Source organism: Heterodontus francisci, chromosome 26 (genome assembly GCF_036365525.1).
Source record: "Heterodontus francisci isolate sHetFra1 chromosome 26, sHetFra1.hap1, whole genome shotgun sequence".
In the NCBI taxonomy this organism is placed as follows: Eukaryota; Metazoa; Chordata; class Chondrichthyes; order Heterodontiformes; family Heterodontidae; genus Heterodontus; species Heterodontus francisci.
In genome coordinates, this window is record NC_090396.1 from 29,966,331 (window position 1) to 29,994,054 (window position 27,724).

Below are 27,724 nucleotides of genomic sequence, written 5' to 3' on the forward strand. Positions count from 1 at the left end.
CAGAAATCTTCCTACGATTGTACAGGGCTTTGATGAGTCCACACCTGAAGTACAGCGTGCAGTTTTGGTCTCCATATTTAAGGAAGGATAAATTGCATTGGAGGTGTTACAGTGGAGGTTCACTAGATTGATTCCTGGGATAATGGTGTTGTCGTATTGATGAGAGGCAGATAAATTTGGTATATACACTCTTAGGTTTCAAAGAATGAGAGGTGATCTCATTGAAACATATAAGATTCTGAAGGGACATGACAGGGTAAACACTAAGAGGTTTGCCCTGGCTGGGGAATCTTGAACATGAGGATACAGTCTAGGGATGAGAGGTCAATCATTTAGGACTGAGATAAGGAGAAATTTCTTCATTCAGAGGGTTGTGAATCTTTGGAATTCTCTACCCCAGAGGGTTGTGGATGCTCCATCGTTGAATACATTTAAGGCTGGGATAGATAGATTTTTGATCTCTCAGGGAATCAAGGGATATGGGAAGTGGGCAGAAAAGTGGAGGTTTTTTAAATTCATTCATGGGTTGTGGGCGACGCTGGCCAGGCCAGCATTTATTGCCCATCCCTAATTGCCCTTGCGAAGGTGGGGGTGAGCTGCCTTCTTGAACCGCTGAAGTCCATTTAGGGTATACCCACAGTGCTGTTAGGAAGGGAGTTCCAGGATTTTGACCCAGCGACAGTGAAGGAACGGCGATATAGTTCCAAGTCAGGATGGTGTGTGACTTGGAGGGGAACTTGCAGGTGATGGTGTTCCCATGCATTTGCTGCCCTTGTCCTTCTAGTTTGTAAAGGTCGCGGGTTTGGAAGGTGCTGTCTAAGGAGCATTGGTGCATTGCTGCAGTGCATCTTGTAGATGGTACACACTGCTGCCACTGTGCGTTGGTGGTGGAGGGAGTGAATGTTTGTAGATGGGGTGCCAATCAAGCGGGTTGCTTTGTCCTGGATGGTGTTGAGCTTCATGAGTGTTGTTGGAGCTGCACCCATCCAGGCAAGTGGAGAGTATTCCATCAAACTCATGACTTGTGCCTTGTAGATGGTGGACAGGCTTTGGGGAGTCAGGAGGTGAGTTACTCGCCTCAGGATTCCTAGCCTCTGACCTGCTCTTGTAGCCACGGTATTTATATGGCTATTCCTGTTCAGTTTCTGGTCAATGGTAACCCCTAGGATGTTGATAGTGGGGGATTCAGCGATGGTAATGCTGTTGAATGTCAAGGGGAGATGGTTAGATTCTCTCTTGTTGGAGATGGTCATTGCCTGGCACTTGTGTGGCGCGAATGTTACTTGCCACTTATCAGCCCAAGCCTGGATATTGTTCAGGTCTTGCTGCATTTCTACAGGGACTGCTTCAGTATCTGAGGAGTCACGAATGGTGCTGAACATTGTGCAATCATCAGCGAACATCCCCACTTCTGACCTTATGATTGAAGGAAGGTCATTGATAAAGCAGCTGAAGATGGTTGGGCCTAGGACACTACCCTGAGGAAGTCCTGCAGTGATGTCCTGGAGCTCAGATGATTGACCTCCAACAACCACAACCATCTTCCTTTGCGCTAGGTATGACTCCAACCAGCGGAGGGTTTTCCCCCTGATTCCCATTGACCTCAGTTTTGTGAGGGCTCCTTGATGCCATACTCGGTCAAGTGCTGCCTTGATGTCAAGGGCAGTCACTCTCACCTCACCTCTTGAGTTCAGCTCTTTTGTCTTTTGTTAAAGCAGAAGATCAGATATGATGGTACTGAATGGCGGAACAAGCTCAAGGGGCCATATGGTCTACTCCTGTTCCTATTTCCTATGCTCCTATGTTCTTACCTTTTGCTGTAAAGACTTATAGAGTTAGAGCAAGTTTTATTTTTAAGACTTGCAGGCAGGGTTTCCCGGGTCCCTCAGGGATCCCGGCATATGAGAAGAGGTGGGCAGAGCTGAAATAACAAGGGAAGTGGCTTTATTGCATTATTTATGTGGCAGGACGAGGCGGAGTGTTGTCCTGGATGACCAAGATTTTGAACACCCCATGATTGGGTCTCTGTGATTGACCGACCGTCCCCCTATGTTCGACTGCTCTTATCCCCTCCAATATTCTACTCTGTCTCGCAATATCTGTCTCCCCCGACCCCATATTTGTCATATTTGTATGACATTCGCTGTTTGCTATGTTAGCAGAGGTATTCACCAGTTTACTTTAAATGGGTTAACTTTAATATAGCGAATGGAAGAGTATCATGTGAATGCTTCAAGCATTTATCCACCATTTTTGTTAAAAGTAATTTCCAGACTCTTGTATTTTGAGGTTTCAAAGAAAGAACATGAATGAAACCAACAGCAGGTTGATCAGTATCTAAAAGAGGAAAAGACAGATTAACGTGTGGGAGTGGCTGTTCACAAGAAGTCAACTCTAAAGTTTGTTTCAGTAATGGTGACTCACCTTATCCTTCCTGGAACTACATACAAATAAAAAAACTAATTTAAAATAGTTAAACAACCATAACTTCAATTCAAGTAATCTCCTGGTATTATTGGGTCAGAGACAGGCACAGATGTAGTTGAGACAGTTTTGTCTTGTGAATACAGTATGCATTACTAATTGATGCATAAATTAATAGTGTATCTGGGGTCTGATTCCCAATGAATAGTTTCCCAAAAGTCTGCACTCCCACCATCAGTGGAAGGGTCGAGAACCAGAGGGCACCGATTTAAGGTGACTGGCAAAAGAACCAAAGGTAACATGAGGAAAAACTTTTTCATGCAGCATGTGGTTAGGATCTGGATTGCACTGCATGACAGTGGTGGAGGCAGAGTCAATCATGGATAATTATCTGAAGAGAAAACATTTGCAGGGCTATGGGGAAAGGGCAAGGGAGTGGGACTAGGTGAGTTGCTGTTGCAGAGAGCCAACACGGACATGCCAGGCCGAATGGCCTCCTTTTGTGCTCTATCCATTCTATGATTCTATTATTTCCATACTTAAATATTTGTAACACTTTGAAAATAAAGAGCTAAGGCCATACCAACTAGAATCTCACATCTTGAGCACTCATCCTCATTCAGTAATTGTCACATCAACCACTGCTGCAGTTTGTTTTTTGTTTACTTCAGCTTTGTGGTGGAATATTGGGTCTAACTGCAGGTTAAATTATGATAAGCCCGCCTCCCTCTGCACTTTCACTGCAACTCCTTGCCTTTGCTGATATTGTGAGCTGCTAGATTTCTTGGGACTGTGCCAAGGCTTTTTCCTGTGAGAAGGTTCAGTTTGCAACAAATTGCTTGCACTGCAGGACACTGCTTTGGTTTCATTGGGGCCTGTTTATTTCCAATGGCTGTCAGTTTGATTGCTGGCGCATTGCTTCAGTTTGCAATGGTTGGCATCGCTTTTCCCCTCACATTTGGCTATAATTTCTTTGATATTAGGACCAGTTTAATTTACAACGGTTGTCAGTTTGATTGCTAGCATTCTGCAACAGTTGGCATTCGGATTGCACACATGGCTTTGATTGATGAGAAGCAATTGAGTTTGCAATCGGAGTGCCTGTTAGTTTAGATGCTTGGGTTTTTTTTTTAAAACATGCACTGCGGAAGTTCTTTGCACTGATCTCCGGGGCGGGGATTTAAGCACCAGAAGTTGTCAGAAGTAGCGACGGAAGTTAGTGAGTCGACAGAGACCATGCATGGAGAACCGGCGAGGTGACAGCTCCTGAGCTGTAAGCTTGCATGTTGCTGGCCGGGTTGCAGAGACTCGCACGGTGTGCGCTGCAGCATCGCTTTAAACTCACCCTGGCTGGAGCCCCGGCTCTTGCTGCAGCCACAGCCAGTTCCCTGCGGGTCTCCACCGGCGCCAGCATGTCACTGAGGCCGGCCGGGGACCACAGGACCTCCTCTAGCAGGAGGGAGAAGCCACCCAAGGACACCCTGAGACACATAAAGTCCAGGGAGAAGAGGAAACGTGGGGATACTCATGGACCTTCCACTGTCTACCTGCAGGTAGTGGGCTCTGGGAGCAGGGAGGCTGGAGCTTCCCTTTATGTTTTCTCTGAATACAATCGGTAAATAATGGCAATTCTTGTTGTTGCATTCGCCAACTCTTTTTTTTTTTTTGTTCACCCCTTTTTACTCAGGTTCTGTATCTCCTCGTGAAATACAATTGCCAAACTCCATAAAATGTTAAAGCAGATACTGGAAATCTGAAATAAGAACAGAAAATGCTGGAAATGCACAGCCAGACCTGCTGAGGAGAGAGAAACCCGAGTTAACATTTTGAGTTGATGGCTGTTCAGCAGCTCTCGATTTTAGTTGTAAATACTTGAGGGTTTAAAAAGAGTTGGGCAATTGTTATGTTGCCAGTTAAATATCGGGAAGACGGAAGCCATTGTCTTCAGCCCCTGGCACAAACTACATTCCTTAAGCCACCAATTCCATCCCTCTCTCTGGTCTCTGTCTCAGGCTGTTTGTAGCCTTGGTGTCATATTTATCCCTGAGTTCAGCATTTGACAGTATATCCTCTCCATCACCAAGACCACCTTTCAAAGGGGTGAAAGATTACTGGGAATGGCAGGAATGTTGAGTTGAAGTTAGTCAGATCAGCCATGATCTTGTTGAATGGCAGAGCAGGCTCGAGGGGCCGAGTAGCCTACACCTTCCAATTCTTATGTTTCACCTCTGCAATATCACTCGTCACTGCCCCTGCCTCAGCCCATATGCTGCTGAAACACTTGTCCATCCTTTTGTTACCATCAGATTTGACTAGTCCAATGCTGTCCTGGCAGAATTCCACCACCCACCCTCCAAAAACATAGGTTCATCCAAAAATCTGCTGCCCATGTCGTAACTCTCTCCAAATCCCGTTTGTCCATCACCCCTGTGCTTCTTGACCTATGTTGGCTTCCCTGATCACTGAATGCCTCCACTTTAAAATTCGCATCCTTGTTTTCAAATCCCTCCTTGGCTTTGCCCATCCTGTCTCTATAATCTCCTCCAGCCCTACAACTCTGAGATATTTACATTCCTCTCAACTCGAGCATCTTGTCCATTCCTTACTTCCTTCACTCTACCATTGTCAGCTGTCTAGGCCCTAAGCTTTGGAATTACCTCTCCTCCTTGAAGACCCTCCTTTAAAACTAGCCTCTTTTTTGTCAAGCTTTTAGTTACCTATCCTAAGGTCTCCTCCTTTTGGCTTGTTTTTCTGGTTCTGCTCCTGTGAAGAACTGTGAGCCATTTTTACTACATTGAGGCTGCTATATAAATCTAAAGTTGTTCTGTTGGCTCGAATGGATAGGCAGCTTTTGAGTTTTCCTCTCACGCTGTCCCTTAAAATCTTGACATTTGCAATTTTGAGGTGATTTTGGGACCCTGCATTACCAGAGCATCGATATAATTAATGCCTTGTCGAATAAGGTTATGAATATTGGTATTTTTGAACTTTGGTTGGAATAATGTCGGCTAACGTGAAAATCAGTGACCTAAAGACTCTTTTTGCTAAGTAACACTCAAGTCTTTTAAGTCATTGGATAATCCTCCAAACCCATGCCTTCTGAGAAGGAGCCCAAGAAACTGGGTGTGTTGGGAAGCAGGTTGTGTCTTTTGGTTACTTAAAAAAAAAAAAAATGGCTGCATATTGTATGCACCTGGCAAAAGTGCTGTAATATTATCTGTATCGGATTGAAAATGTTGCCAGAATAGCCCGTGCTTTCTTGTGAGCAAAAGCACAATCTTTCGATAGCCCTATGAAAAAAAATAACTGTGGAACTAGCTCAAAGATGAGTTAAGATGCAATGTTCTTTGGTTTTCAGGACATCCTGTTCTGTATCTCGTGTCTTGCCAGAGCTTTCTTCCAAGTTAAAGATCCTCATTGGAGAGCACTGATGTGATAAAAGCTCTACTTAATTTAAAAAAAAAATCTTTGAGGCCAAAAGGAGGAATCAGCTATTTGATATGCTAGTCAGAGTCTCACTTGGGTTTTCAACCTTGCCAGTGTCCTGTTGCTTTCACTCCTTTCCACTGCTCTAATATTTCAATTACTACTTTCCATCCTGTAGAAGAGCAGGAGTAGGCCCTATGAGCCCTCGAGCCTGTTCTGCTATTCAGTATGATTATGTCTGCTCTTCTGCCTCAGCTCCCCTTTCCTGCCTGCTCTCATGACCCTGATTCCCTGAGAGATCAAAAATCTCTGTCTCAGATACTCAATGATGGAGCATCCACAACCCTCTGGGGTAGAGAATTTCAAAGATTCAAAACCCTCTGAATGGAGAAATTTCTCCTCATCTCAGTCTTAAATGATCAGTCCCTTATCCTGAGACTGTGCTGGATTGTCCAGCCAGGAGAAACGACCTCTGACACTGCTCTGTCAATCCACTTCAGAATCTCATGTTTCAATGAGATCACCTCTCATTCTTCTAAATTCCAGAGAGTATAGGCCTAATTTACTCAGCCTGTCTGAATAGGACAACCTTCTCATCCCAGGAACAGTCTAGTGAACCTTCACTGTAACACCTGCAATGCAAGTATATCCTACCTTAAATATGGAGACCAAAACTGGGCACAGTACTCCAGGTCTGGCCTTACCAAAACTGTAAGCAATTGTAGCAAGACTTCCTTATCCTTGTACTCCATTCCCCTTGCACTAAAAACCAACGTGCCATTTACATTCCTAATTGCTTGCTGTACCTGCATGCTAACTTCCTGTGTTCCTTGTACGAGTACAACCAAGTCTCTCTGAACATCAACATTTAAGCATTTCGTGCCTTTTAAAATGTATTCTGCTTTTCTGTTCTTACTACCAAAGTGAATAACCTCACACTTTCCCACACTATTTTCCCTCTGCCAGCTTGTTGCCCACTCACTTAACCTGTCCATATCTCTCTTTGCAGCTTCTTTGTGTCCTCCCCACAGCTTACCTTTCCACCTAGCTTTGTATCATCAGCAAACTTAGATATGTCACTCTTGGTATCTTTGCATAAGTTATTGTAAATAGCTGGGGGCCCAGCACTATTCCTTGTGGCACTTCACTAGTTACAGCCTAACAACTTGAAACTTCCCCTGCTCTCTGCTTCCTATTCGTTAACCAATCCTGCATCCATGTCAATATGCTAATATATTACCCCCCCCCAACTCTATGAGCCTTTATCTTGCCTACAAACGTTTTGTGTGGCACCTTATCGAATGCCTTTTGGAAATCTAAGGATACTACATCTACTGGTTCCCCTTTGTCTACCCTGCTTGTTACATCCTCAAAAGAAAATTCTAATGCATATGTCAAACATGGTTTCTCTTTTGTAAAACCATGTTGACTCTGTCTGTTTATACTATGATTTTCTGAGTGCATTTTTAAGACTTCCTTAATAATAGATTCCAGCATTTCTTAATAATAGATTCCAGCATTTCTTAATAATAGATTCCAGGGCGGCACAGTGGCGCAGTGGTTAGCACCGCAGCCTCACAGCTCCAGGGAGCCGGGTTCGATTCCGGGTACTGCCTGTGTGGAGTTTGCAAGTTCTCCCTGTGTCTGCGTGGGTTTTCTCCGGGTGCTCCGGTTTCCTCCCACAAGCCAAAAGACTTGCAGGTTGATAGGTAAATTGGCCATTATAAATTGTCACTAGTATAGGTAGGTGGTAGGGACAGGTGGGGATGTTTGGTAGGAATATGGGATTAGTGTAGGATTAGTATAAATGGGTGGTTGATGTTCGGCACAGACTCGGTGGGCCGAAGGACCTGTTTCAGTGCTGTATCTCTAATCTAAAAAATTTTCCTGACGACTGATGTCCGGCTAACTGGCCTGTAGTTCCCTGTTTTCTCTCTCCCTCCTTGAATAGCGGTGTTATATTTGCTAATTTTGGTCAGTCTTGGCTCAGTTGTCGCACTCTGGCCTCTGATTCGTAAGTTCAAGCCTTATTGCATGCATTGAGCATGTAATTTCAGGCTAACATTTCAGTGCACTCATGCAGCAATCACTCCGTTTCAGAGGTGCTAATTTTCAGATGAGATGTCTGCCCTTTCAACTGGACGTAAAAGACCTCATGGCACTATATGGCAGAAGAGCCAGTGGGGAGGTGGCAGGGGTGGGTGTTGGTGGTGATGCAGAAGTTCCTGGTGTCTGGGCCAATATTTATCCTTCAATTGACATAACTTCTTGTAGTGGTAGTTCCCTACATTACAGCACCAACTACATTTTCTTTTTAAGAAGTGCTTAATTAACTGAAGTGCTTTGGGACATTCTGCAGTAATGAAAGGTGCTATTTAAATGCAAGTTCATTCTTTCTGAGCTCCCATTGCTGATGTAAAATTGGAGACAGACTAGCAGAAGAGTAGAGAGGAAATTCAACATCAATGCAGAAACCCATGGCTAAAATTGGGGGAGAGAAGAGTTCTTTAAATATCACTGGCTTGAGGAGTAGCGCAATGGTGGATGTGGCCTACAAAATGATATCAGACAGAACAGAGAGTTATTTATAGCATAAAAGGCCATTTGGCCCTACAGGCCATCTGATTGGTTTTCTTTCCATGACTGGATTTATCCTTTAATTGATGGAGCTGACTGTTTGTTTGACAACTAACACTAGTATGTGAAAGCAGTAAATTATGGACATGATTTTTTTCTGCATGTGACCTTATCAAAATGGCCATTATATCCACTGTAAAAATATTCCCAGTGGAATGGGGAGTTCATTATTCAGCATCCATAGGAGTTGCTATGGATGCTGGGTAAAGTGCTCTCCATTCCACAAAAACTGCTGCTTTCACAAAATACGATGCCTTGCGCTGAACTGCATGTCCTGTGTTTTAAGTTGTAAAAGGGCCTCGTGCATTGAAGGCTCTCCGTGGTTTGTAATTTGCAAGTGGCCGTGGTTTCAGAGTGGCTCTTGTATATTTTATTAAGCAAGTTATTTGGGACTCTGTCATTTTTTTTTTTGCGAGGGTCTGTTTATACAGGTTGCACTAGCATTAGGTATTAAGGAAGAAGACTTGCAGTGATGTCACGTCTTTGGGATGTCCCAAAGTGATTCACAACCGATAAGTTTCTTGTTAATTGTAGTTACTGTTAGTGGGTGATCATCTACTTCAAGGGTATCCAAAGTCTTTGTCTATGGGTCGCACAGACATTAGAGAAACTCGGGGATCACATATAAAGTTTATGTAACCCTGAATGTGTAAATCTTGCTGTTCTGGTCAGCATTTACCTGCCAATGAGACAGTGGCCCTCTCTAAAAGTCTATCGCACAAATTTAAAGCAAGATAAACTCGCAAATTAGATGCATGCCAGGGCTCGGAGACACAAATATCCGCTGAATTGTCTGGGCTTCGAAAGCTGATTGCCTGAGCTCGGAGGCCACCATTTGAATATTAAAAAAAAAAAGTCTACATATTTAAAAAAAAAAAGGCGGCTACTGGAATGATATTTTTCTGCCACTGGATGTCAGTAGTTCACTTGGTTTAAAAACATGATCACAGCCTTGCTTTAAAGCATGCGAAAGCAGTTGAATTGTGGAGCATTGTGATTACAGCAACTGTTTTCTGTTTCAACTTTATTATAGGATGTAAGATTGAGACTTGATTTGCACCCTAGTGGTGTTTGTTTGAAAGGAAAGTGATCACCTTATGCTGTAAATCTGAGTTCTTTTTGCATTCAGTCTGGTTCAGTAAATATACTGAGTCGGATGTGTAGGTAAAATCAATTACTTTATTTGCGCATTTAGCGGCTGACTTACTCTAATGCAACGACACTGACTCCACCCCAGAGTCTGTCGGGTCCACCAGAGTAAGTGAAGTTTTTTGATACAGGTACTACTGTTTATACATTAAGATTCATGCTACACCCCCTTGTTTAACCAATCAGTGCGGTACAATTCGACTTCACCCACGTGGTGACATGCAGTACATCTGTTACTGAGGTTACAATACACTCCATTCTCAATACATACTTGTTAATAATAAAATATTGTTTTGTACCAGCAAGATAAAACAAAGCGGACAAGCAAGCTAATTAGCAAGAGCGTAGGAATCATCAATAACCATTCAGGTCTCACTCCCTACATGGATCATGAGTTCTGCATCCTGCTGTCTCTATTAGGTTTACATTCCTGAGTGTTTCGTGCAGTCTGCAGCTGCAAGTAGTGGCAGCTCACGAAGATAAGAGGGGCCTAGCACTCCTTATCACTCACACAGGGATGGACATCATTTGATTCACAGGAGTCCATTTGTTCCAAACCACAGGGAGTCACACAATCAGGCCATAAAGAACAGATGTCCTTGCAATTACCAGTGTCGGCAAGTCTTTACAGTCTCACACGCTCTGCCTTTACTTTTAACTATTTCATTGTGGTTTCTGCCACTTAAAATCAAAGCTCAGCAAAGCTACTATTCCTAACTTGGCTATATTTCCCATTAAGCATAGTGCCATGCCTTTCTGCTCACTTCAACAATGCTTTGGGTAATTGCACTCTTCTACACAGGAGGTTTGTGCCTGCTGATGGAGAAGTAGAGTACAATCAGATAGCAGATTGCATTAAAACTGTTTTGGCTCCGATGACTCTTTACTGAATGTATATGTTGCAGATATCTCTTTAACTGTGGAGAAGGGACACAGCGGCTAATGCAGGAACACAAGTAAGCATGTCTCTCTCTCTCTCTCTGCTGCTCTAATCAAACACTCTAGCCCATAGATGAGTCATGTTTGGGAATGTGTGATGTCCCTTTTGTGAAATTTTCATGTGCTGCCTTACAGGCTAAAGGTCTCTCGTCTTGACAATGTTTTTGTGACGAGGATGAGTTGGTCCAATGTCGGAGGATTATCTGGTAGGTAAATGGATGTTGTATTGAACTTATTTTAAATTTGTCTTTGTTAAGAAAGGTATTTTTTGAAGTACTTGAGTTCGAAATCTAACAACTGTAAAATGTTTCCTGAATCCTTGTACCAGAAAACTGAAATGTTTATGTGGAATTACCTGAAACACAAGGTCATATGGTGGGTCGATCTTATTATATAATCAAGATTATATGAGAGGTCCTGTAGCTGCGTGGGGAAATGGGTGACGGATTTATTGTATGTGGGGCCAATAGATTTAAAAAAAAAAAAAAAAAAAATTTAATCTTCAGGCAACCCTAGTTGGCCAGTTTGATGCAAATAAGTAGCTCGCTTGGCTATTTCAGAGGGTAGTTTAAGAGTCAGTTATGTTGGCACGGGATTGGGACCATGTAAAAGCCAGACTGGGTAAAGACAACAGACTTCCTTCCTTAAATCTACCAGGAATTCTAATGCTATCCTTAAAAATGTGCTCTTCAGGTATGATTCTAACGCTGAAGGACACAGGCGTTCCCAACTGTGTGTTTTCCGGACCTCCGCAATTTGTAAGTAGAAAGGAAATTGTTGGGTAACTAATGAACAAAGAAGCTGTTGGTCAATGATGTGCTCAATGTACATAATTACATGTTTTAATTTGCTGTCTTGTTCTGAGGAAAGAATAAAAATAGTTTGATATGTAGTTTCTGTCTCTCCTGTACTGCTCATCGACCTGAGAGCACTGAGATCTGGAAACTAGTCAAACAGAGGACTTCTGTGAACCTCCCTAGTCCCAGTCCTGTTGATAATTACTAGCTGCTTCTGCTTTTAAATGTCTGGAATACAGAATTTGTCATTTTGACTGCTGAGTTGGAATCTTGTAAAATGAATTAACACCAATTTTTTTTAAATTTCTTTTTTTGAAAGGATAAATACTTGGCTGCAATTAAAACATTCTCTGGGCCACTACAAGGACTAGATTTAGGTAGGACTTGTGGAGTTAATTAGAGAATTGTACATAAACAAATCTTTTCAACTAATTATTAAATGCACTTTTGTTACCAGCTGTGCGCCCTTACACAGACCCAGAGTATACTGATGATACGATGACTGTGCATCAGGTGCCCATATTCGGTAAGTGTTATTTCTCCACTCATGTCTTCTTTGTTTCCTGCTGATTACTTTGGACCTGGATAACTTGGGGTGCTCTTCGAGGGGAAGAGATGGGAATTTACTAGCAGCTGCCCATGTACAGCCAAATATCCCAAACCAACAGCAATTCGCCTCTAATGGTACCAGAATTCATCCTATTTGCAGCAGCTTAGAATCTGTGGCTTTAGAGGGACAGGCAAGAGTAAACACAATTCCCTTAGCAGCATGGCCTCCTCCTGTGTTAGATTATATTTGAGGTTCTGAGTATTTAACATTTTGTGAACTAGAAAGTTAATTTGTGCAATGTGTTAAATGCTCAAGGTACTTATAGTTGCAGTTTTATGCACACCTCAGGTATTTTTATATGAATTTGAAAGATTGAAGGATTGCTGGTCTATACTTAATGCAGTACCATCTGTCTGCTTTGAGCTATGTGTTGCTAGTGGGTTTTTTTTTTTTAAAAGCCTGAACAATTTGCTTCAATTATGAAGATAGACTGGAGAAGCTAGGACTGTTTCCTTAGAGGCTGAGGGGTGATTTGATCGAGGTATTCAAAATCATGAGGGATCTGGACAGAGTAGATAGAGAGAAACTGTTCCCACTCATGAAAGGATCGAGAACGAGAGGGGACAGACTTAAAGTATTTGGCAAGAGAAGCAAAAGCGACATGAAGAAAAACTTCTTCATGCAGACGATGGTTAAGGTCTGGAATGCGCTGCCTGAGACTGTGGTGGAGGCAGGCTCAACTGAAGCATTCAAAAGGGAATTAGACTGTTATATGAAAAGGAAGGATATGCAGGGTAACAGGGAGAAGGTAGGGGAATGAAATTGAATGAATTGCTCTTTTGGATGGGCAGAATGGCCTCCTTCTGCACTGTAACAATTCTGTGATTTTTGTGCTGGATTTTGAGGAAGTGACATCCAGAGGACTCTGGTAAGCCCAACAGCATACTGTATCGAGAGTTCAAGAAAGCACTTCTCAGAATTCTTCATGAGCAACTGTTAGTTAATCTCAATGATGTGAGGAATCGGAGTAAATCCTAGGTATGGCTAAGAAATCAGTGGAAGGGTAAGTACTCTTAGAAGTTACATCAGGGTGGGGGGAGGGGTAAGTACAAAGTGGGATTCCCCAGAAATTGGTATCGAGAATAGTGCGTGTTTCAAATTTATATCTCAAACTTGGACTCAAACCCGATGTTTGGCCAAACTTGCAGATGATCCCAAAATGGGAGGAACGGTAGAATGGGATGAGGCAGCTCATGAAGTAGAGCGTGAGTTGGCCAAGCTAGGTGGGCATGAGAGATAGCTGAAATTTAGTACAGATAAGTGTAAATTGCAGTACGTAGGAAGGGAAAATGGGCAACACATGTATTCCATTAATGGTGTTGAAATTGTATGTTTGAAGTTGAAAGAGACCAAGATGTCTTGGCAGATTTCATGCTCAAAAAGTCCAACCAGTGCAGCAATTCACAAAGTCAACAGTCTGACCTAATTGAAGTAGAATACAAGGCGAAGGAAGTTGTGATCAAATTCTACAATGCTCAAGGCAGACCACCTTGCATACTTTTTAACTTATAAGGTTTGTTTCTTTGGAATTGACCTGCAATTCTTGGGAATGAACGTGTTGATGTCAAATTTATATGTGCTGTCTTGGCCAATAACCTGTAATAAATAAAGGAATTGACATCTTCATTACAATAAATACCAGTTTTTGTAATGGCGATTTTAATTACTTTATTACTAATGGTGCTCTTTAATTTCAGCACTTATTGTCTTGTCTGTCTGGTCAATATTTTCTATACTCACACATTTTTGGAAGGGACAGCGAAGAGAGATGGTAGAACAAACCTTTGCAATGGTTCCCAATGGGGGTTTGGGGAAGGACCCAATGAATCTATTAGCTGCGAACAAGGTGGTACTGTAAGGTAAATGAGCCCATGTGAGATTACCTTTGTCTCGCACTGCTCATTAAACTGAATGTGCTGTCAGGTTGGCAATTTTATTCCTGACGTTTTACTACAGTCTTGATTCAGTGCGACCACTTCACATTGATCGAAAATAGAAAAGCCACGATATAATTGGGTTATAAAAGTGTCAACACACTATGATGATTCAGGGGAAGTGACTAATGTCCAGCATCATTAAAGTATCTGGAATATAGTTAAGCGTTCAGTTTTTTTTTTTTTGTTCCCTGCAGATCACTGCTAGCTCAATGTAGCTTGAAATGCTTTGGCCAGCCAGTTTGGGTGGTGGGGGTGTAGAGAGATTGTTTTAAATATATCACTAAGATGGTGTTGCTCTTTAACTGCAGCTAAATTGGACTCCAGGGAGAGCCAAAGGGCTGGCAGTCCAGCTGGGTCACTTGGCAACACCAGCCCCAACCGACCCCATTCACCAAAATCTGCAAAGCGGCAACTGCAGGATTGTGAGGACCGCTTCCAGGAAAGGCTGAATGAAAAACCAGGTAAAAGGCCCATTAATATGCCTCATCTCCTTCCGACTATATTGATTTTTGTTCTCCTGTGTGTCTTTGCTTGGACAAGATTGGTAATTATTTGTGTGGGTGATTGTGAGCTGGAATCTGTGTAGTGTCGTATGGGGGGGGAATTCCATTGCTACCTATCGGTATTTTTTTTTAATGAAAAAACAATTGCTGTTTTTTTTTTCTCAAAGCTGACTTTCCCTGGCCACGACAAGAACTAGTCTTGAAAATGGTGGCATTTGAGGGACTGTTTCATCTGCATTGTCTTAACATTTCAGTTTTGCGCAAACCTGTTTGCACTTCTTTTACACAGTGCAGATTTTTGTTTTATTCTTTCACTTGATGTGGGCGTCACTGGCTAGGCCAGCATTTATTGCCCATCCCTGATTGCTCTTGAGAAGGTGGTGGTGAGCTGCCTTCTGGAACTGTTGTCCATGTGGTGTTAGGTACACCCACAGTGCTGTTAGGAAGGGATTTCCAGGATTTTGACCCAGCGACAGTGAAGGAATGGTGATATAGTTCCACATCAGGAAGGTGTGCCTTGGAGGGGAACTTGCAGGTGGTGTTTCTATGCATCTGCTGTCCTTGTCCCTCTAGGTAGTAGAGGTCATGGGTTTGGAAGGTGCTGTTAAAGGCATCTTGGTGAGTTGCTGCAGTGCATCTTGTATATGGCGCACACTGCTGCCACCATGTGTCAGTGGTGGAGGCAGTGAATGGCACTCCTTCGGCAAACAGTGGACTGCTTTGTCCTGGATGGTGTCGAGCTTCTTGAGTGGTGATGGAGCTGCACCTATCCAGGCAAGTGGAGAGTATTCCATCACACTCCTGACTTGTGTCTTGTAGATGGTGGACAGGCTTTGGGGAGACAGGAGGTGAGTTACTCGCCACAGAATTCCCAGTCTCTGACCTGCTCTTGTAGCCACAGTATTTATGTGGCTGGTCCAGTTCAATTTCTGGTGCACCTGTTGTCTCCAACTACAGTAGCTGATGCGGTGTTGGAATGTAACTAATTTAATATTAGTCAGTGGTTTTAGGTTAGGAGAGGAGAGTGAGGCAGTGGAAGAGAAGAAATCCTTCTCCAAGGGGAACTCTGGACCCTGACGGGTGATGGACACTGCTTGCTTGTGGGACAACAGCAATGATGGTGGTTAAGCAGATGAACGGTTGGAGAGAATAGGTGCTGTCATCCAAGTCCTTTTTTCAAATCTTTGTTTTATATTTGTCTTCCCTTTTTAGAGAGAAGGCCAAAAATATCAACGAGAGACCCTTCCCTGGTGGTGGCTTTTGTCTGCAAGGTAGGTGTTGTCTACCAGAATGGTACCAATGATGTGGAACTTCAGTTAGATGGAGAGATTGGAGAAGCTGTAGATGTTCTCTTTAGAACAGATGGAGGTGTTCTTTTATAAAAAAAAAACATCTTGAAGGATTTTGGTGGAGTGAATTAGGTGATCGTGATTCCAGTGGCTAAATTGTCAGGAACTGGTGACACAGATTTAAAGTCAACAGGGAAAAAAAAAGAGGGGAGTTGTAGAGGAAGCTTTTACATAATGAGTTGTTGTGTTCTCCAATACCTTGCCTGAAGGGGGTGTGGAAGCAGATTCAATAATCTCTTTCAAAAGATAATTGGAGAAGTACTTGAAAGGAAATAGCTTGCAGGGTTATGGTTAAAAGGCAAGGAGTAGGATTGATTGGATAGCTCTTTTCACTGAGCTGGCACAGGCACAATGGCACAAATGGCTTCCTTCTCTGCTGTATCAGTTTATGGTTCTAAGAAGACAGAGATAAAGGCGATGATCAGTTCGAGAGAGCAGAGACAGCCCTTTTACGGAGTTCTAATAATTAAAATATGCTCATTTGCAGCTTCATCCCAAGAAAGGAAATTTCCTCGTTATGAAGGCAAAGGAGCTCGGTTTGCCAGTGTAAGTAGCAGGGCTTTGATCTTCAATGTTTCTTGAACCCCTGGAGTACCGAAGGATGAGTTCACCATCAGAAAGAGCAATTTAATCAGGAGAAATTAAAAACTGCAGCTACTAGACATGTAAAAGAAAGTAGAAGTACACGGCAAGTCAATCAAAATCAGGAAGAGAAAAATTAGCGCACTTTTTGGGTGGGACCCTCCATCTGAAGGAAATGGTGTGCATTAATGGACCACCTCATCGCAGCTCACAAACAGCTTAAAGTTCTATGCACGCAGTGAGCTCTTTGTAGTGCACTGACTTGCATCAGCAAATTCGTGGCCTTAATTTGTAACAGTACTATTCACATTGTGAATCTATACATTCTCTAGCTATACATGATCTTTACAAATATACAAGAAAATCTAATTATATTTTAGTATAAAAATGGTCACATGCTTCCCCCATAGGTTTATTGTTCTAAAGACCGTTTGTGCTTTCTTTTTTTTTTCCTGAAATTCAGACCTGATGTAGAATCAAACGCTTGATTTTGTTTTCCTGTGTGTAAAAGTTTACTTGGCAATCTCGTGACAGTTCCTTGTGTCGGTGGGAGCCCGGGTTGGACCATCCATAGGAGTGAGGCTCAGTACTCTTGGTGAAGGATTGCTGATTTAGAATGAAATTCCGGTCACTGTACTGTTAACTGGCCAGTCCTGTCCCACACCAGACCTGGGCAACTGGTGAGATTCACACTGTGCTATCAAAGAAGGTTCTGTGTTCTAATGTCATTATCTTCAGAGAAGAAAGGGAGATACAGTTTTGCTAACATTTCAGTTTTAAAGTTAAGATTTTAACTCCTTGCTTACTCACAAGTTGTTGTATTGACCAAAGCTGTATTTTGGCTCCTTTATTTGATGACAGTGTACACATTTACTCCCCCCTTTTTGTGTTTCAGGGGGACCTCAGCCATTGGTCCAATTGTTGCTGCTTTGAAAGGTGGAAATAGTGTCATGTTTGAAGGGAAGGAGGTTTGTCAATTTCTTCAGAATTACAAATTGAATTGGATTCATCAATGTTATTTGCCCCGTATGGGATGGATTTAATTGGCCTCTTGGACACAGGCTAGGAGGCAGGTGGGCACATTGAATTGTGATGGGAGGCGAAGAGCCCATCGCTGTGAGATTAATTGGGGGCAGGAAAGGCTGAAGACAGGCTTCCTACCCAGAGGTCAATTGAGACCACTTAAGGGCCTCTTCACGCTGCTGTTGGAATTAAACCAGGGGTGTGGGGGGGGCGGGGTGGGCAGCTCGTCCAGTGAAACGAGGCGACTTTCCTGCGGGCTTGTGCTGGGCCGGGGAGCCTCCTCCATAGGCGGGGTGTGGGGGGGGCGGGGTGGGCAGCTCGTCCAGTGAAACGAGGCGACTTTCCTGCGGGCTTGTGCTGGGCCGGGGAGCCTCCTCCATAGGCAGTCTGTGGCCCACAGAGGGCCCCTGCCAGCAAACAGCCCACCTCCCTTAAAACTCTGGCCAGCAGCTCTTGGAGACGGGATCCCAATCTTTAAAGGGACAGGGAGCCCGGTGTCTGAGCGCTGTTGAATTGCGCCGTGGCAGGGAGGGGCTCGAAAGGCTGTGGCGGGGTTCCCCTCGTCTTTTCGGCCTTGCACTGGGAGCCCCACCGGCAAGACTAAATAACGAGCACACGTCGGGCTAGAAAGAGTAGGTGGTGTAAGCAACAATGAGGGAGTGTGCTGTTTCTAACTGCCACTGCTTCAAGGTTTGTTTACTAGTTGTGTTCCAGTAAAACAACTTAAACTGCAAATGACTCTTTTTTTCGAACTTTTGTGATTGTGTTAAAATTCATAAGGGTGCATATTGTACTGAATTCAATGAATTCATTGGACTGAGGTACTTTTCTTTAATTTTAATGCAAAAATAGATGTGTGCACACTGTGGCGGTCTCCTCAGATTCTTTGTTAAAATTGATGGAAACAGGAAGTCAGTCTTGGTGTTCTTTAGCACATTTTGTGTGAGTCTGTCTCTTGCAAGAGATGAGTGGGTGGGTTGGAGGTGATTGGGAGTGAATAGCTGCTGTGTATAGAGTGAGCGGGAAAAGCTCCTGTGCTAATTACTTCTACTATTCTCTCTGGTTTTGCCAGCAGGATGAATTTTATCGGTGTTCCCTACTGATCTCGAGCACCCTGTGCTTTTTTTTTTTTGAGTTGTCAAATTGTGTGCCTGCATAGAGCCAGGATTACTGTAACAATTTGAATGCAGCAGTCCTGATCATGAAAGGACTGGAACAATTCCCCACTTTGTTCTGATTTTTCTCCTTCCTAAATCTGCTGTGTGTAGCAGAGTTCTACTGCATTCCTAAGCTAGAATCGATCATCATTTAAATACTTGATGGAGCTTTACTTGACCAATTGTTACCCATTATGCTGCTATGGGTACTTGTTATTTTGAGTGGATGTGAAGTACTTCTGACGCTTGGTCCCATGAATGTATTTTGCAGATCCGGCCTGAAGAAGTGTGCACACCTGCTGATCCAGGGCCCACTTTTCTTGTGTTGGAATGTCCCAGTAAGGAATTTATTCACCCCATGTGTGAGAATGAACAACTCAAAAGGTAAGCTATCCACTTTTTTTCTAAATATTTGTTAAGTTTAGATGTGGCACATTTTGGAGGAAGAATATCCTAATATAATACTCCTGAGAATTCCTCTGCCCTAAGCATTAGGACATTGAACCTTTTGGGTTTCCAACTCAGATGATCTTGAATGAATGTGTTTTTTCCCTCTGGTCTTGGGGCCTATTATTCATCCCTTCCTTAATAAAGGGTGAGTGGGCAGATTGCTCCCTGTCCTTTACCTTAGTGGTATTGGCAAGTTCCTCTTGATGCATCTTGGGTGTGGCTTGTCTTTTTTACTCTTCCAACTCGATGCTGCCTAGGAGAAAAATGAAGCTGTGCTTTATTCAAGCAGTGACTTTAATAAATTGAGTGATATTTTAAAATCTTGCCTCCTCTGACTTCGTTTAAAATTATGTTTACTGCAGGTATCAAACTGGAGGGTCTGAAAGCCCCGCCGCATTAGTTGTCCACATGGCCCCTGAGCCTGTTTTGGCAAACAATGTTTATAAATCATGGATGGAGAGGTAATTGAGTTGTGTGACTGTTGCTGTGTTGGCATAACTACAGTGTATCAAATTGCTGTGTGGGGATGAAGAACTGGTTATTTTTCAAAGTGGAAATAAAAATAAAGCAAATATTGCCGTAGGTGACTTCTTGGATTTGATTCTTTTTCTCTTTTTTTTTTTCCTCAGTAAATGCTCTCTGGTAATGTTCAGGGCAGCTGGGGATTCTAAACTGCTACAAGGCATCAATGATGCTTTGAAATTTACTGCCAATATTATACTATTTGTTCTCAATGCTGTAATATGAAGCTCAGCATAAATTTCATAGTTTGTGCAATGTTCTGTTACAATTGCTATCATAGTTGAATGCAATTTGATATCCATTGTTTAAATAAATATATTGAATATTAGTGTTCATTTTCTTTTTAAATTTTCACACTGCGCTATGTTCATCAAATACTTATGTGCACCTTGGAATTACCCTCCAGATATATTGGTGAACAAATGCTTGAAGTCTGTGTTTTGAAATTCTTTGGTAATATGTTGGCTTAGCTCAGTCAGTGGTGCTCTGGCTTCTGAGTCAGATGCTTTTGGATTCAAGTTTGAGTTCAGATTTGAGCATACAACCTAGGCTGACGTTTGGTGCAGTATTGAAGGACCTCTGGATTGTCAGAGGTTACATTTCTTTCAGATAAGTGGTGAATTCCTGTTCTAGTGGTCCAGCTGAATGTTAAAAATCCCACTGCACCATTCAGAGGAGAGCAGGAAGACCTCCTGGCCAGCATTTCTTCCTCAAACACTGCCAAAACCAGATTAATCTGGCAATTTCATTGCTGTTTGTGGGATCTGGCTGTGCACAAAATGATAGCCATATTTGCCTGTCTGACAGTCACTGCATTTTGAAGGAATTTGTTTAATGTGGAGTGCTTTGAGATATTTTTGATTTTTTTTTTTCATTTTTACAGTACTTTAGATTTGAGAACATTTTTCCTGAGCTTGATTGTATGCCTGCCCTGGTAGCCTCACTTAAAAGTATGATGGAGGTAAGTGTGCAGGCTGGTTTGTCTTTGTCGTTTCATTCTCTTCTCTTGTCCTTCAATCTACACACAGGTTCGGGCCTACCACAGAACACCTGGTCCTCAATGAACACAATCAGACCGTCCATAACCTACGCAGCCACAAGATTCAGACCCAACTAAACCTGATTCACCCAGAGATCTTCCCCCTTCTGGAAACCTTTCAGGCCGAGGTAGGGACATAACTCAAGGTCTCGGGGACTGGGGAGGTGTGGGGTAAAATGAGCTTTTCATGGGCTAACCAAGGTCTTTGGGACCAACCATAAAATATGTACATTAATACAGGAAGGAGGGTGGTTTGGGCAACACTTAAATACACACACCCTGTTTTACTGTTTCTCTTTGTGTCAGCTACTTTATGCCCCACTCTGTTTTATACTAGGAAATTGGGGGGGAAAAGTACTGTGAAGTTAAGCACTGAATTAGTCACTGGAGTGTAGGCTGGAATGCGACTCCTTTTCCCTCATGTTCTTCGATTTCCATTAAGCTCTTTAACCCAGTTAAAGGATATTTCTGGGATTGTTTGCCTGGGGCAGCAGTGTAGCTGGTGTTGCAAGAAATATGGGGTGGTACCAATCACATGTGCAGGTGATGTGATCCAAACAGAAGAGGCAGCGGGGGTAATGTGGGCTCAGGGTTGGGGTCAGAATGTAGTGCAAGAAGGGGATGTTATTTTAAAAGTGCGTAATTGGCAATGAAGGAGCGAATGTGAAATTTGAATTACTGGCACGCTTTCTGGAGCCTTGTGTCAGTTCTTAGTGCTTGGCTCAATCTTCACACTTTTCTAGAATATTCTTGCATTTTAATATGGAACCTGCTGTGTTTTTTTTTAAATTTTGTCATGGGATGTGGGTGTTGCTGGCAAGGCCAGCATTTGTTGCCCATCCCTAATTGCCCTTGAGAAGGTGGTGGTGGGCTGCCTCCTTGAACCGCTGCAGTCCATGTGGTGTAGGCACACCAACAGTGCTGTTAGGGAGGGAATTCTAGGATTTTGACCCAGCAACAGTGCATCTTGTAGAGAGTACGCGCTGGTGTGGAGGGAGTGAATGGATGGGGTGTCAATCAAGTGGGCTGCTTTACCCTGGATCGCATCAAGCTTGGGTGTTGTTGGTGCTGCACTCATCCAGGCCAGTGGATAGTAATCTATCACATTCTTGATTTGTGCCTTGTAGATGGTGGATAGGCTTTGGGGAGTCAGGAAGTGAGTTACTCGCAGCAGGAATCCTGGCCTCTGACCTGCTCTTGTAGCCACAGTATTTAAATGGCTGGTCCAGTTTATTTTTCTGCCAATAGCAACCCTCAGGATGTTGATAATGGGGGTTCCATGATGGTAATGCAGTTGAATCTCAAGGAGATGATTCGATTCTCTTTTGTTTGAGATGGTCATTGCCTGGTACGTGTATGGCATGAACGTTATTTGCCACATAGCCCAGGTCTGAGTGTTGTCCAGGTCTTGCTGCATGTGGGCACTGACTGCCTCGGTGTCTGAGGTGTCGCGAATGATGCTGAACACTGTAATCATCAGCAAACATTTCCACTTCTGACCTTTTTTATAATGGAGGGAAGGTCATTGTTGAAGCAGCTGAAGATGGTTGGGCCTAAGACACTACCCTGGGGAACTTCTGCAGTGATGTCCTGCGATTGAGATGATTGACCTCCAACAACCACAACCACAACTATCTTACTTTGTGCTCGGTACAACTCCAACCAGCGGTGAGTTTTTCCCCGATTCCCATTGACTTTGATTTTGCTCGAGCACGTTGATGCCACACTCTGTCAAATGCTGCCTTGGTATCAAGGGCAGTCACTGTCGCCTCACCTCTGGAATTCAACTCTCTTGTCCATGTTTGGGCCAAGACTAATGAGGTCTGGCGCTAAATGCGCCTGCTGGAACCCAAATTGAACATGGGTGAGCAAGTTATTGCTGTGTAAGTACTGTTAGCACTGTCGGTGACACCTTCCATCACTTTGATGATGATCAAGAGTAGACAGATGGGGCAGTAATTGGATATGTGTTGCTTTTCGTGTACAGGACATACATGGGCAATTTTCCACATTGCTGGATAGATGTCAGTGTGTTGTAGCTGTACTGGAACAGCTTGGTTAGGGGCGCGGCAAGTTCTGGAGCACAGGTCTTCAGTACTATTGCCGGAATATTGGCAGGGCCCATAGCCTTTGCAATATCCAGTGCCTTCAGTTGTTGCTTGCTATCACGCAGAGTGAATCGAATTGGCTGAAGACTGGTATCCGTGATGCTGGGGACTTCAGGAGGAGGCAGAGATGGATCATCAACTCGGCACTTCTGGCTGAAAATGGTTGCAAATGCTTCAGCCTTATCTTTCACACTGATGTGCTGGGCTCCCCCATCAGTGAGGATGGGGATATTTGTGGAGCCACCTCCTCCAGTTAGTTGTTTAATTGTCCACCAGCATTCACGGCTGGATGTGGCAGGACCGCAGAGCTTAGATCTGATCTGTTGGTTGTGGGATTGCTTAGCTCTCTCTATCACCTGCTGCTTACGCTGTTTGGCGTGCAAGTAGTCCTGTGTTGTAGCTTCACCAGGTTGACACCTCATTTTGAGGTATGCCTGGTGCTGCTCCTGGCTTGCCCTCTTGCACTCTTTGAATCGGGGTTGGTCCAACGGCTAGATGTTCATGTTAGAGTGAGGGATATGCTGGGACATGAGGTTACAGATCAGGGTTTGAATACAATTCTGCTGCTGTTGGCCACCGCCTCATGGATGCTCAGTTTTGAGCTGCTAGATCTGTTCTGAATCTCTCCCATTTAGCACAGTGGTAGTACCACACAACAAGATGCTGTGAAGATGAGACTATGTCTCCACAAGGATTGTGCAGTGGTCACTCCTATCAATACTATCATGGACTGATGCATCTGCGACAGGTAGATTGGTGAGGACAAGGTCAAGTAGGAATTTCCCTCTTGGTTCCCTCGCCACCTGCTGCAGGCCCAGTGTGGCAGTTGTGTCCTTCAGGATTCAGCAGCTAGGTTAGTAGTGGTGCTGCCAAGCCACTCTTGGTGAAAGTCATTGACGTTCTACATGGAAGAGTACTGATTATCACCGTCCACCCTCCCTCAGCTGATCAATCAGCAGGAGGTTTCCTCGCCCACGTTTGACCTGATGCCATGAGACCTCATGGGGTCAACATTGAAGACTCCCAGGGATACTCCCTCCCAAATGTATTCCGCTGTGCTACCACCTTTGGATGATGGAGGAAACTGTGACACTGGCTGTAAGGTATGATTCAGTGAGTTTAACTGTCAAGCTGCTTGACTAGTCTGTGGGACAACTTTTCTCTCCCCTGCCCACCGCTCCCCATTTTGGCACAAGACCAAAGTAAAGAAGAGGACTTTGCAGGGTCGACTGAGCTGCTGTCGATGCTGGGCGGTCCATCGGTTCTATTCTCAACTTTTCTGAAGTGGTTTGACAGAACTGAGTGACTTGCTAGGCCATTTCAGAGGGCAGTTAAGAGTCAACCACATTGCTGTGAGTCTGGAGTCACATGTAGGCCAGACCAGGTAAGGACAGCAGACTTCCTTCCCTAAAGGACATTAGTGAACCAGATGGGTTTTTAATGACCTTCCAGTATGGTCACCATTACTGAGTCTGGCTTTTAATTTCAGCTTTATTAATTAAATTTAAATTCCACCAGCTGCCATGGTGGGATTTGAACTCGGGGCCTCTGGATTACTAGTTCAGTAATGTTACCGCTGTGCTACCGCACCCCCCCCCCCCCCCCCCCCCCCATAGGATTTACAAGAATGTTGCCAGGGCTTGAAAATTGCAGCTATGAGGAAAGATTGGATCGGCTCGGGTTGTTTTTCTTAGAACCGAGGAGGCTGAGGGGATGACTTACTTGAGGTGTAAAAAAATTGAGGGGCCTAGATCGAGTAGACAGGAAAGATCTGTTTCCCCTAGCGGAGAGGTCAATTACCAGGGGGCACAGATTTAAGGGGACATGAGGAAACACTTTTTCACCCAGAGGGTGGTGGGTGTCTGGAATTCACTGCTAGGAATGGTGGTGGAGGAAGAAACCCTCAACTCATTTAAAAGATACCCGGACCTGCACTTAAAGTACTGTAACCTGCAAGGCTACGGACTAGGTGCTGGAAGGTGGAATTAGATCGAGCGGCTATATTTTTCCAGCCGGCACAAACACAATGGGCTGAATGGCTTCTTTCTGTGCCGTAACTTTTCTATGGTTCTATTGTTGCTGAGCTAACCATGGCAATTAGGAGAGAATTTTTTGAAAATGATCAACATAGCAAAATCTCAGGCTCGAAGTTTAGATCCTGCTGCTTTGTAGCTCGTAGACTTGGTAAAAGAGCAACCGTAAGGGTTTGGAAACCAGTTTAGTGGTCAAAATGGCTGTCAGGCTTGGTTACGAGTGCATTGTGGGAATAGCATGCATTTCAAAAGAATGGAATAAATTTAGAATTTGAACTACATGAGTTCAACCCAGTCAATACTGGTGAATCACCTTCCTTCTGGTTTCAGGAGCAGCCAGCCCCCCTCGATGTGCCAACTGTTCGAGGTGAATGTCTGCTAAAGTACCAGCTGAGGCCCAAATTTGAATGGCAAAGGTCAGTTCACGTAAGTTAGACATATTTATTGTGGTTGTCTCCTGGAGACCAATGCAACATAAACTCAATCAAAAGCCGGTGTGTCGGCTCTCGAAACTGAGAGCTGTTCTTTCCTCACTTGTACATTTTAATTTTACATATTTCTTTGCCTGTGTAGTAACCCTATTTAGTTCTTGCATGTTATTGCATGGAAAATAGATCCAAATCTAGCTGCTATAAATATGATGGTCACTGATAAATCCAATAGGGAATTCAGGAGAAACCCCTTCACCAAAAGGGTGGTTAGCATGTGGAAGGTGCTGCCACAAGGAAGAGTTGAGGCAAATAGTATAAGATACATTTTGGGGGACCTAGATACGCACATGAGCAAGGAAGGAATAGAAGATCATGCTGATTAGGCTGGATTGAGAGAGGTGGGAGGAATCTGTTTTGGAGTTTAAACACTGGCATGGACCAATTGAGCTGAATAGCCTATTTCTGTGCTGTGAATACTTTGTAATGTGATTTATGGATCAGAAGGAAGCCATTTGCACCACCGCTATGCTGGTTCTTTGCTGGAACAGCTCAAGTTTGCACTGCTGCCTTGCTTTATCTGTCTTTCTGTATCTTCCTCTGCTTCAAAAGATCAAACATGACAAAATTTGATGCATTAGTTGCAATGATTTTATGAAATCATAGAATTGTTTCAGCACAGAAGGAGGCCATTCAGCCCATTGTATCATGCTGGCACACTGCAAGATCAACTCCGCTAGTCCCACTCCCCCACCCTTTACCCGCAGCCCTGCAAATCTTTTCTCAATTATCCAATTCTCTTTTGAAAGCCTTGATTGAATCTGCCTCCACCACACTCTTAGGCAGTGCATTCCAGATCCTAACCACTCACTACATTTAAAAAAAAAAAGTTTTCCTCATGTCACTCTTGCTTCTTTTATCAATTACCTTAACTCAGTGTCTGATGGTTCTCAACCCTTCTGCCAATGGGAACAATGACTCTCTATCTATTCTGTCTAGACCCCTCATGATTTTGAAAACCTCTATCAAATCTCCTCTTAATCTTCTCTTCCTCCAAGGAGAACAGCCCAGCTTCTCCAATCTATCCATGTAACTGAAGTCCCTCATCCCCGGAACCATTTTTGTAAATCTTTTCTGCACCTGCTCTATTGTTTTCACATCTTTCCTAAATTGTGGTACCAAGTATTGATGGCTAAACCAGTGTTTTATACAAGATCATCATAACTTCCTTGCTTTTGTACTCTATGCCTCTATTTATAAAGCCCTGGATCCTGTGTGCTTTATTAACTACTTTCTCAACCTGCCCTGCCGCCTTCACCAATTTGTGCACGTATATCCCCATGTCCGCCTGCTCCTGCACCCCCTTCCGAATTGCATCCTTTTTATTTTATTTTGCCCCTCCTTTTTCTTCCTACAAAAATGTAACTCTTAACACTTCTCTGCATTGAATTTCCTCTGCCCATTCCATCAGCCTGTCTACCTCCTCTTGAAGTCTATCACTATCCTCCTCACAGTTCACAGTATTTCCAAGTTTTGTGTCATCTGCAAATTTTGAAATTGTGCTCTGCGCACCCAAGTGTAGGTCATTGATATAAACCAAGAAAAGAAGTGATCCTAGTACTGAGCCCTGGGGAACCCCACTATGTACCACCTTCCAGTCTGAAGAAACAACCGTTTACCACTACTGTTTCTTGTCACTCAACCAACTTAGTATCCATGCTGCCACTTTCTTTTTATTCCATGGGCTTTAACTTTGCTGACAAGCCTGCTGTGGCATTTTATCACCTTTTGGAAGTCAATGCACACCACATCAACTGCATTACCCTCATCAGCCCTCTCTGTTACCTCATCAGAAAAGTCAAGCAAGTTATTAAATACAATTTACATCTCACAAATCAATGTTGGCTTTCCTTAATTAATCCATATTTATCCAAGTGACTTTTTGTCCCTGAATTATTGTTTCTAAAAGCTTTCTCAAGAGGTTAAACTGACTGGCCTGTAGTTGCTGGGCTTATCCTTGCATCCTTTTTTGAACAAGTGTATAACATTTGTAGTTCTCCAGTCCTCTAGCACCTGTGTCTAAGGAGGATTGGAAGATTCTGGCCAGTACCTCAACAATTTCCACCCTTGCTTCCCTCTGCATCCTTGAATGCATCGATCTGGTACTGGTGACCTAAAAGTTGATCAGGATAGCCAGCCTTTCCAATATCTCCTCTTAATAATATTAGTTTTTAACCCATACTGTGTCTGCATTACCTCTTCTTTCACTAAGACTTTGCCAGCATCTTCTTGGTAAAGATAGATGCAAAGTACTCATTTAGTACCTCAGCCATGCCCTCTGCCTCTATTCATAAATTCCCTTTTTTGGTCCTTAATCAGCCCCAACCCTCCTTTTATTACCCTTCACTATCTATATGGTTATTGAAGACTTTTGGATTCCTTTTTATGTTGGCCACCAATCTCTTCTCATGCACTTTGCTTCTCATTACTTTTTTGACTTCCCCTGAACTTTCTTTATTTATCCTGTTCTCACTTGTATTATCAACCTGACATCTATATTACAACCGAGGAGGGAGAAATGCACTGTCAATTCAGTCCCATCACTCCACAG

At 43.4% G+C, this 27,724-nt stretch overlaps 1 protein-coding gene across 1 annotated transcript in view; it reads left to right on the forward strand.

Moving 5' to 3' along the window:
- The first annotated feature begins 3,641 nt into the window (after positions 1–3,641).
- Positions 3,642–27,724, forward strand: part of elac2 (elaC ribonuclease Z 2) — a 70,444-nt gene continuing 46,361 nt past the window's right edge. The window contains exons 1-14 of the mRNA XM_068057978.1: positions 3,642–4,039; positions 10,542–10,592; positions 10,711–10,781; positions 11,269–11,333; positions 11,692–11,749; positions 11,830–11,898; positions 14,228–14,380; positions 15,635–15,693; positions 16,259–16,317; positions 17,249–17,321; positions 18,805–18,917; positions 19,346–19,444; positions 20,534–20,672; positions 25,016–25,101. Coding sequence (XP_067914079.1) covers positions 3,708–4,039; positions 10,542–10,592; positions 10,711–10,781; positions 11,269–11,333; positions 11,692–11,749; positions 11,830–11,898; positions 14,228–14,380; positions 15,635–15,693; positions 16,259–16,317; positions 17,249–17,321; positions 18,805–18,917; positions 19,346–19,444; positions 20,534–20,672; positions 25,016–25,101 — 1,427 coding nt within the window. The 5' untranslated portion in view covers positions 3,642–3,707. The remainder of the gene's footprint in view (positions 4,040–10,541; positions 10,593–10,710; positions 10,782–11,268; positions 11,334–11,691; positions 11,750–11,829; positions 11,899–14,227; positions 14,381–15,634; positions 15,694–16,258; positions 16,318–17,248; positions 17,322–18,804; positions 18,918–19,345; positions 19,445–20,533; positions 20,673–25,015; positions 25,102–27,724) is intronic.